This window comes from Monodelphis domestica, chromosome 8, assembly GCF_027887165.1.
Source record: "Monodelphis domestica isolate mMonDom1 chromosome 8, mMonDom1.pri, whole genome shotgun sequence".
NCBI classification, from domain to species: domain Eukaryota; kingdom Metazoa; phylum Chordata; class Mammalia; order Didelphimorphia; family Didelphidae; genus Monodelphis; species Monodelphis domestica.
The window spans coordinates 206389680-206401197 of NC_077234.1; the positions used below are offsets into that span (position 1 = coordinate 206389680).

Consider the following 11518-nt stretch of genomic DNA (forward strand, 5'->3'; position numbering starts at 1 on the left):
GCAGAGTCTGCTCAGGTGCCTGGCTTTGCTCCTACAGGGCTCCAGAATCCTAGCCAGAGGACACAGAGGTAGATTAGATATTACCCACATGGTCCTTGAGAGAGACAGACAGACAGACAGACAGGCAGACAGAGACAGACACCTATCTGGTGTTAATCTCTCTGGAAATCAGGAAAGGAAAGTCAGCTTTTTCCACTCACCCACATAGTAGTCCAAAGAGAAAATCCAAGAGGAGTCTTACCAGAAACAGTCCAAGGAACCAAGCCTGAGCTCCTCTAACGCCAAGTTTGAAGGTGAAAGAGCTGGTCACAGAAAGTTGCAACTACTTTTTTAAAAAATAAAACCCTTACCTTCTGTCTTGAGACCAATATACATTATTGGTCTCAAGACAGAAAAATTGGTTCCAAGGCAGAAGAGTGGTAAGGACTAGGCCATGAGGGTTAAGTGACTTGCCCAGGGTCACATAGCTATGAACTGTCTGAGATCAGATTCGAACCCAGTACCTCCCATCTCTGATCCTGACTCTCAATCCACTGAGCCACCCAGCTGCCCCCTGCAACTACTTTTAAAGACCCTCTTTGCATCACTTCTGTGCCTTCCTTCCGCTTTACATGGACTAATTGCAGTTTTAGAATTTTCCTAAGACTGCCCATGGGCCAGTGAGTCATTTCTGAGTTGTCACCCACTCTAGCATGTAGGTTATGAACCTCCCCTCACTTAAGGAAATGTGGGGATGTATAATCTTCTGGTGATTAAATCTAAAAGTGGGCAGGGTATCAGTATTATTCTTTGCTTATTCCCTCACCACCTTCCACTTTTGATAGCACAACATATTCCCTTCCACTGCTCATCCCTTGTCAAACTATATACTCCTGAGATCCACTGTTCTCTAATTAGTTGGAGTTTGTCCCAACAGGTACAACCACTGCCTGTTTAGAGAAGTTGTTCTCTTGAATTATCAGCTTATTTGCCTTAATAAGAGTTCATTGCAAGCTCTTTATGTCATCTCTTCCATCTTCTGATCACTACATAATGCTAGCAAAGTGTTCTCTGTTTTGTAAACTATTCTCCCACTTTTACCTTTGTGACCTAATTCTATTTTCTATCCATTTTAGGCTCAACTCATGTGCTAGATCCAAAAGGGAGCCTTCCTTGATAGCCCCATTCATCAATATTTTCTCCCTCAAACTGTTGTGGGAATTGGTCCTCCATTTCTTTAGTATTTGAGTTACATTTTTATAGAAAAATCAAGTTCTCTTGCAGTAATCCTTATCTGAAAAAAGCCTTGTCAAGGAACTTACAACCTAATCACCTAGCTCCATCTTAGAGTCAGCTTTTTGCCCTGCAGATATAGTATGTAAGAAAAATTAATAGATTTTGCAAACCTTGATGATGGGGAATTCATCAGTTGCAGAAATGTGTATTAATTGTCTACTATGTGCAAAACTATGCACTAGCTGATATTGAGGAAATAGCTTTTTTATTGTCTTCAAGGAATTTGCTGACCATTGAGCCTAAGAGAGTTTAAATTACTTGTTCCAAATTATCCTTAATATCAAGGTCAAGATTAAAATCTATCTCATCTGATTCCAAATTCACTGATTTTTTTTTATATGATGTTGCTTTTTCACTAGAAGATAAGGTTAGGAGTCTTACCATGGATATGTTATATCAAGATAATACTTATGTTGCTCCATAATTACTGCAGTCAGAGCTTTAAGAAAAAAATGTTTTTAAAAAGTAGATAATGCAAATTAAGTTGTAGATGTAGAAATTGTTGGGATTTTCTTGGGAGAGAGAATAGAAAATTGTCTAGAAGAAAAAAAATAATTCAAATGTGGTATTCTCCATTTAGGTACTAGTTTGCCAGAAATTTTTATTTAATCTAAAATATCATTCTATATCCAAGTCACTTCTGTTTTAGAGAAGGGAATGTCAAATTGGCATAGTCAGTCTCCCATACCCTTTTATAGGACTCTGCCACGAGAAAATTTTATATAATATTTATAGCATTTGTGACCAAGGAAAAGATATCTAAAAATTATAAGCTTGGGATAAAAGTCTAGAATTGAGTTATCCTATCTCTATATCCTTCCTCCTACATTACTCTCCTCTAGGAATAATCAATAGGGTTCCTTGCACATATTTATATCTAGAATCCATCCACCCACCTTCCCTTAAGGTGAAGCTTTGTTTTAATCTCTTCTGGGCATTTGTTTTTGTTCAGTCCTTTCAGCCCTTTCCTCATTTGGGGTTTTCTTAGCAGAGATACTGAAGTGATTTGCCATTTCTTTTTCCATCTCATTTTACAGATGAGCAGCTTGAGGCAAACAGGGTTAAAATGACTTGCCTAGAGTCACACAGCTAGTAAATATTTGCCTGAGGCCAAATTTGAACTAATAAAGAGGAGTCTTCCTGATTCCAAGCTTAGTGCTCTCTATCCTTTGAACCAACTCACTGCCTTGCTCAGGTTACAGAAAAAAAATGATTATTCTTAAACTGGGAAATGGTCTTATCTGGCTATCATCCTTAATCCATTAATGTACTGAAAGGTCCTTTTTACTTCTTGTTCTGACCTACCCCATCTTTCCAGAACTTAGAGAAAAATAATATGTCTTATTTCTTGAGAAACTTAAAGGAGGTTTTTAAATATATTTCCACATAAATCTTTAATAAAGAATTGTTAATTGAGACTTGAAGTCAAAGCTATGCTATTTCATCAGTACTCGTATGAGTTAGAGTAAGAGAGACAAATTTTTTTGAATTAGTTAAGTAATGATCTTGTTTTTCCCTTTCTCTGTGTTTGCTAGATGATTAGCTAATGTTTTAGGTCTTTCTGGATTTTTGTTTGTTTCTTATAGTGATCAAACTCATAATGAGAATTAATTTACAAAATTACTATCTAGCCATTGTTTTCTATTGCTTTTTATAGAAGATAGGATAATGCATTCCCTTAGATGAACTATACTTGGACCTTTTGTTTTATTTTGGTTTTATGTGCATGTGTCCATTCCTTTAAGTGAAACTGAGAAAATCACCATTTTCCAATGAGTCTCCCAATCATAGTAATGCTAAACTTTGACTTCCCATCCTCAACCAATGTAAACTTGAATATCTTTCTCTTTTTCGTTTCATTTCTTTCTTCCTCCAGATCCAACTGTTGGAGTTTCTCATTTCTTTTGTCCAAAGCGTCACAGTGATTAGCCTACTGAAGAACCTTTGGAAATTTCAGCCTTTGGTATTGAAATTAGAAGGTATTTATTTCAAATATGTACAGTGTGCCATCATCTTTGGTAATGACAGATGACATTGTCTCTGGTTGTGACATCATCTTCCACAACATCATATCTATCATGATGTTATAACTGATAATATTTTACTCTAAAATGCCACACCATAAAAGCTCATTATTTATAAGCTCTATTAGTAGGATAGAAGTCCTGTGGTGCATATGTATCCATTGCCTTACAAAAGGCAGGCTTTCACAGTGTGTGATTTTGTAGAATGAGATCTTATTCTATTACCTTAAAATGTAGAGTGCCATTCTACTCTGAGGTAGAAGGCCCCAGGCTGCCTGGGCTATGTATAATGAGTTCTTTCTCTAATGAGCCACAAGAAGATTTCATTTGCTCTGCTATTTCAAGAGCTACTGCTTTCATCCAGCAAAAGTGGGAGATTTAAAAATGATGCCAGCATAGTGTTGATTTCCCCAAATATTACAAATAGATACAGCTATAATCTAAAAGTCTCTTTGACTTATATAATTTAGTATAGCCTTATTCATACAGAATAAAGAATGAAAAGAGAAAGATCCAAATTCTTTCCATGTCTGAAGTTTAGGATACTTGAAGATACCTACAGTTTTACCTACTTTCTAAGATGCACATTGATAGATTTCTGATTTCATATATGTGGATTTTCCCTGGTTCAGCTCTCTATCCTTCACCATCTTCTCATTGCATTACTCTTGCCCACATTTTTTGTTGTATATTTACTCATAGAGGATTCACTAAATATGCTAGAGGTCTTTCACTGCCTTAAAAAAATATTCCCATGGATATTAATGTGGCATTCAGAGTGATTATCATTCTATCTACATAAGTAGCCCTCTTTGTGCTTTGGACATGCATATTGATTTTGTGTTCAATGTCAATTACAGTACCAAAATCTAAGGCAACAAAGGTGACTACATAGAAAACTTTAATGAACAATCTATAATATTCAAATTCTATGCAACAAGATTCCTGGTAAAGTGGAATTATTATTTATTCACAGACAATTTTAAAAATTCCTAGAAAACAATATTTTATTTTTCTTGCAGTTTTCTTTTCACAATTGGTCTAAATGCAAACTTGAGTCCATCTAGTATTTGAATTGTCCTGAATAACCAACATTTATATAAAATATTAAGGTTTATGAAGTACTACAAATTTTATCTCATTCGATTTTTCACAACAGCCCTGGGAAGTGAATGCTATCATTATACCTAATTTTACAGATGAGAAAACTGAACCTAAGATTGGTTAAATGACTTGCTAGTGTCTAAGGATGGATTTGAATTCTGATCATCTTCATTATAAATCTATACTATCCACTGTGCTATTTAACTTCCTGATTTCTGAGTTACTGTACTTCCATTACTATTACTTTTACTACCAGTACTTATTAGTACTATTAAAGTATTGACTGTGATGTGATTAAAGTAGCTAAAAGTGCAGGCATGAACTTAAAAGGAACTAGGTTGAAGCCCTACCTTGAACATGTCATAGCTGCAAGACTGAGCAAATCATTTAACTTCTCATTTGCTCTAGTCATATAAAATGACAAGCAGTTTCCATCTTGTCAAGCTGTATCAGTGGAGGGAGTTTCTGAACTAGTAGTTCTTTTCAATAAATTCACATACCACTATCAATAATAATTACAGTTACCACCACAACCACCACCAGCACTGTTGTTAATTCTGTTGCTGCTGCTTTGATTTTTATGTATGAATTAATAATCCAAATTAATGATTCCATGTTTTTCTATTCATAAGTCCAATTATTAGTACATCTTAAATGACATAATAGTTTTTATAGGTAGCATAATTTGTTTTGTGGTACATTTGTAGGTAATACTATAAAACAAGTGGTAAGACGTGGCTCTTCCTCTCTCAAGATGGCAGACAAACTCCCTTCAGAATTTGATGTGATCGTGATAGGGACTGGTTTGCCTGAGTCCATCACTGCAGCTGCTTGCTCAAGAAGTGGCCAGAGTGTTCTACATCTTGATTCAAGAAGCTATTATGGAGGAAACTGGGCTAGTTTCAGCTTTTCAGGACTATTGTCCTGGATAAAGGAATATCAGGAACAGAGTGATATTGGAGAAGAATGGACAGCATGGAAAGAGCTAATACTAGAAACAGAAGAAGGCATTGCTCTTAGAAAGAAGGATCAGACCATCCAACATGTAGAAGTCATCTGTTATGCCAGTCAGGATTCAGATGATCATGCTGAAGAGATTGGTGCTTTGCAGAAGAATCCTGCCTCTCTGACTTCTGCTGGCACAAATCACCCTCCAGACTCAATGGATACAGCTTCCTCAGATACATCTAAATTATTAGCACCATTAAGTGAACCAGAGACTGCACTGGTGGTACCTGAAGTAGATATGACATTGGAGAAAGAAAATGATGGTAGTTACACAGATTGTAGCCAGTTAGATTTGGAACCAAAAAAAACTGAAAACATTCTAATCACAGAAGATGTTGCTGATGCACCCAAGAAGAGTGGGATCACTTACTCCCAGATTGTTAAAGAAGGCCGGAGATTTAATATTGATTTGACCTCAAAGCTTCTTTATTCTCGAGGATTGCTAATTGACCTTCTAATCAAATCAAATGTTAGCCGATATGCAGAATTCAAAAATGTCACCAGGATTCTTGGGTTTCAAGAAGGGAGCGTGCTACAGGTGCCTTGTTCCAGAGCAGATGTTTTTAATAGCAAGAAACTCACTATGGTAGAAAAGAGAATGCTGATGAAATTTCTGACATTTTGCTTAGATTATGAGCAGCACCCTAATGAATACAAAGCTTATGAGGAAAGTACCTTTTCAGAATACTTGAAAACTCAAAAACTGACACCCATCTTGAGACACTTTGTCCTTCATTCCATTGCAATGGCATCAGAGACATCTACCAGCACCTTAGATGGCCTCAGAGGAACGAAAAACTTTCTTCAGTGTCTTGGGCGGTATGGCAATACTCCCTTTTTGTTCCCCTTGTATGGCCAAGGAGAAATACCCCAGTGTTTCTGCAGAATGTGTGCAGTATTTGGTGGAACCTATTGTCTTAACCATGCAGTACAGTGCCTTGTAGTGGACAAAGAATCTGGAAAATGTAAGGCAATCATCGATCATTTTGGTCAGAGGATAAATGCTAAGTATTTTATTGTAGAAGATAGTTACCTTTCTGAGAAAACGTGTTCAAATGTGACCTATACCCAGATATCAAGGGGAGTGCTGATCACAGATCGATCTATACTGAAGACAGATTCTGATCAGCATATCTCTGTTCTGACAGTACCACCAGTGGAGCCAGGATCTGCTGCCGTCCGGGTCATTGAATTGTCTTCTTCTACCATGACATGTATGAAAGGTACATATCTTGTCCATTTAACTTGTACATCCTCAAAAAATACAGCAAGAGAAGATTTAGAATTAGTTGTGCAGAAATTATTCACCCCCTATGCTGAAGTGGAGCTGGAAAGGGAGGCACTAGAAAAGCCAGGCCTTCTGTGGGCTCTCTATTTCAACATGAGAGATTCTTCAGGCATCAATCGAGACTCCTATAATGATTTACCTTCAAACATTTATGTCTGCTCTGGACCAGACTATGTTTTGGGAAATGAGTATGCTGTTAAACAGGCTAAAACAGTTTTCCAACACTTCTTGCCAAATGAAGAATTTTGCCCTCCTCCACCAAATCCTGAAGATATTGTATTTGATGCAGATAGTATGCAACCAGATGTTCTTGCACCCAAACCAGACACAACTGAAGAAATCAAAGTCCAAAGAAACACAGAAGAGCATGCTCAAGAATAGATGGCAGCCAGATAGGCAGCCCACCTTTAAGAATTGTGCCTAGTGTTCAAATTATTTTGATGTAAGAAAAGTTAGAAAGGAACACAAAAGCAACAGGCAGTCATCTTTATTTGCAAAATTACAAAATGCTGGGAGTAACTGGAAGGCTCAGTGGATTGAGAGCCAGGCTAAGAAACAGGAGGTCCTTGATTCAGATCTTGTCTCAGACACTTCCTAGCTGTACGATCCTGGGCAAGACACTTAATCCCTATTGCTTAGCTCTTATCACTGTTCTGCCTTGGAACCAATAAACAGTATTGATTCTAAGACAGAAGGGAAGAGTTTTGTTTTTTTTTTTTAATTTACAAAATGTTAAAAAGAAACCAGTAGTTCCTGCCCTCCTCTTGAAAAAGGACATTGTTGCACAAAGTCAAAATCACCATTCTAAAACGCATTTATTCTCTCTGTTTTTAAGATGTCAGAATTAGGGATCTGATAAATTGTTATTATATAATATTAGGACAGTTTTCCTATTACTTCTCTTTGGGATCTTTAAAAGCACTAAGATATGTTTATTGTTGATGTTTCCCAGAAACTTATTACTTGAGTTTACAAAAGAGTTGTCTATACTAGCTAACAGTCTATTGTTTAAGCAGAATGTTTATCTTCATGTTTGGATTCTTTTTCTTCATTAAGGAACCTCAGTAACTAGGATCAGAAGCAGTGACAACTTTGGGAGCAAGATTTCAGTGTGCTCCTAGACGCTGAAAAAAAAAACGGAGTGGACTGACAAGAGCAGTATTGATTATTATATTATACTGTATTAAATTTATAAAATTACTTTTACAAAATCACAGGAAAATTGCTTATGTGGAAAAATAGATCAAGTAAATGATATAGCATTCTAGAATAAGGATAATTTTCTTTGAGGCAACCATGTAGCACAATGGATGTTCCTGTACCTGGAGTTAGGAAGTCTTAAGTTGAAATCTAACTTCAAACACTTACTAATTGACTATGGGAGAGACATTTAACTTCTATTGGCTTCATATTTCTCAATCATAAAATGGGGATAATTACAACACCTACCTCACAAAGTTGTTGTAAAGATCAAATGAGAGAGTATTTGCAGAAGCACTTAGCACAGTGCCTGGCATGTAGTAAGCATAATATCAATGCTTATTCTCTCCTTTTTCTTTCAAATATCAATGGCTTCTTCCTATGAGCATTTCTATAACTGGAACTCTTAAGTAGATGACACTTTTAATAAAGGGTTGTCCAACTGTGTAAGATGAGATTTTTGTCAGTCCCTTCCAATCTAAAAAAAAAAATGACCTATAGAACACAAGGGAGATATTCAACAGAGCAATAATTGTTGTCTCTACCAGATGAGAAACCAAGAACTTTACATTGTAAAGGTATTATGAATTAACAGTAGAGAATGATAATCCTTATTGTGATCACTCTGCACCTGTGACCCATCTGCCTCCATGTTTCAGAGGAATTTGTAATGTAACCCAAAGGATTGTGCCCTGGATCCAATCAGGGATTCTCATGCTTCTGGGTGAAAAACCCTCTAATTCTTTTTATGAGGATTAGATTTTAATGTTAGCAATAGTCTTTAGATAATCATAATTGTTAGCATGTCATGATTTTAGTAGGCCTTTTGTGATAATTTTAGTATAAGTAAAGTTTTGAATTAAGTAAATAACTGCTTTAGCATAGTGTCAGCCTTAGTGTCAGCCTCACTCTTCAAATTTGCTAAATCATGAACCATCAGCAATAATCATGGTCTTGAAATGTTCTTGAAACCTGACCCAGGGTTCAGGGTTTGAAGCCTAGTACCACTGAACATCACCCTTTCTTATCTTTGCATCAATAGTCCAGGCTCACCTACTCCCCCCTTTGCCATTTGCATCACTACTCCAGGCTCACTCACTCCCCCCTTTTCCATTAAGTGACTTCCAGTTATCAAGTGACTTCTTCTACCAATGAGAAGTATGCCCTGCTCTATTTTCAACATGGTCTTGGATTATTTTTAACTTGGTATGAAAATTGTGATATTCTTTGGGGTATATAGGAAGGTCTCTCACAGTGCGTGGGATCTTTTGGTCTTGACCAGAAGTCCGGCTTTATTGTGAGACTGATCCTCTTACAATAAACCTATTTCTTTCTGTCTTGGAGACTTTGCTTATTATTTGTGTTGCAGTGGTTAGAAATTATGCAACATGCTGCTTCAGTCTATGGCCAAAACAGCACAGGTCACCCCTCCACTAACAGATAACCATTAGGTAGAGAAAAAAAAAATAAGCAGGTAATGCTGTGTTTTGCTTGAACAACCCCAGAGTTAGGATGCTCCAAAGTATCCGAAACTATGCCTCAAACACCCAATCTACTCTTCCCCCAGCCTTCCAATATTGTCAAACATTGATTCATCCAGCAGAAAAAAATTTAAATGGAGAGAATTGAGTTAGGTGATTGAATGTAAGAGTTCATTAGGCTTGAAGGAAAAGGAAAACCCACAGTTTAGGCTAGTTCTGTCCCCAGTGAAATTTCTTAGAACAGGATCTAAGTTCAGTGAAAAATAAATTCCCTAAAATGGGAAGAACCTGAGAAAATAAGATATAACTTCAGGGTTAAATCTACCATCAAAAGAAAAGAATTAGAAAACAAAGAATAAAAGCATGAGGAGGGGGGGAAGTAATATCACCAAGGATCTCAGAAGAAAGAAAACTCCAGTCAGAAATCTGGATCATAAGTAAATAAATAAGAAATCATAAGGGAAGATGGTTAACAAGATTTTTTGAAGATTACAAATATCTTCAAATCAATGTTTCAAGACAAAGGAAATTGAATCATCTTGATAAAACAAAAAACTTTATGGATTCCCAAGAGGGTATAAAACTGCTAATTATTGCATAGAAAATCTTAAATACACAATGGCTAGTCTCACCATGAAAAATAGAGATAATAACAAATCATTAATAAAAATATAATAAAATGAAGAACAAGTTGATAGAAAAAGAAGTGTCACTAATGAAATTTAATAAAATGGTAAATTGAGACAGGCTTCTCTGAGCAAAGTTATGTTTTATTAGTAGGGGTAATACTCACCAGTAAGGCAGGTCTCTTGATTCCTCAAATAGCCAAAAGACTCAAAACTGAGAGGGAAATATATTTTTATAAGCATAAAACAAAAGTCAGAACAAAAAAATCATCACTTATGGAATTAGCAGCATCATGGGACTGATGAATTATGACTGATTGGGGCATATAGTACACATGGGACCAAGCCCACCTCTTTCTCTGTATCTAAGGAATGCTGCTGTGAATTGATGTGGGAAGCCTGCTGCTCCTTGAGGTCATTGATATTGGAAAGGAGCACCAGACTTAAAGATGCCTGAACATAAGATAAAGGCACCTTAACTTTCAAGGATGGGGCCTTCATATGGGACAAGGTCAGCTTAAATGAATTTTCAAGGAAGGCACATAGAAATTCAACCTCTAAGAAGCTCAAATTATGTGAAATAATAAGCTTCCCTTGGCATTTAATTCGTGGGGATTATGGGAAAGCTAAAACTGGTATATCCAACCTTAGAGAGAGGCAGAACTTTTGAACCTCTGAGATTCTTTTGCCCAGAGATTAAGAAGAAGATTAGGTCTATTATATAGAATACAAATGTTATTACAGAATAAAATAACTTTTAGAGAATGGAATAAAATATGAAATATAGAAGAGAATTGAATATAAAATACAAAATTAATATCTTTCAGAAATTAAAAATAGTCATTTTAAAAGAATACATGATCTCCATTTTAAAAAGACATTCATCTCAAGGAAGAAATACATATAGACAGTTAAGTATTTTGTAGCCTCTCAGAAGAACATGATAATTAAAAAATCTGACCACTACATACAAGAAGTAACATCAAAAAAATTGCTCAGTGTTTATTTTTATTGTTTTAATTAATTATTATAATTTTTGAATATTCTTCCCAATTACATGTAAAAAGTTTTTAAGTTATTTTTTAGATTTTAAATTCCAAGTACTTTTCTTCACTTCCTCTTTTCATTTCCCTCTCTTCAAGAGGGAAAGCAATTTGTTATAGGTTATAATGTGTTATCATGCAAAAGCTTTCTGTATTAGTCATGTTGTAAAAGCAAAAGATAAAAAAAAAAGAAAAATAAATTTCAAAAAGTATGCTCTGATCGGCATTCAGACTTCATCATTTCTTTCTCTGTAGGTGGATAACATTTTTCATCATGAGTCCTTCAGAATTGTCTTAAATAATTTTATTAATGATTATGACAGCTAAGTCATAAACAGTCATTGTACAGTATTGCTGTTACCATGTACAGTTTTCTCCTGATCCTGCTCACTTCATTTTACATCCATTTATATGTCTTTCCAGATTTTCTAGAATTTGCTAATACAGAAAACAAAGCACAAGTCAAAAG

At 35.7% G+C, this 11518-nt stretch overlaps 1 protein-coding gene across 1 annotated transcript; it reads left to right on the top strand.

Moving 5' to 3' along the window:
• The first annotated feature begins 3155 nt into the window (after window positions 1–3155).
• On the top strand, window positions 3156–11269 carry LOC100012637 (rab proteins geranylgeranyltransferase component A 2). Its single transcript, XM_007501063.3, has 2 exons — window positions 3156–3254; window positions 5111–11269. Exon 2 carries the CDS (start codon window positions 5158–5160, stop codon window positions 7078–7080), a length of 1923 nt encoding a protein of 640 aa, XP_007501125.1. The 5' UTR covers window positions 3156–3254; window positions 5111–5157; the 3' UTR covers window positions 7081–11269.
• Window positions 11270–11518: the final 249 nt, after the last annotated feature.

What these genes read in the sequence shown, in the direction of transcription:
- LOC100012637 (XM_007501063.3), top strand. Translation starts at nt 5,158, where the DNA reads ATGGCAGACAAACTCCCTTCAGAATTTGATGTGATCGTGATAGGGACT.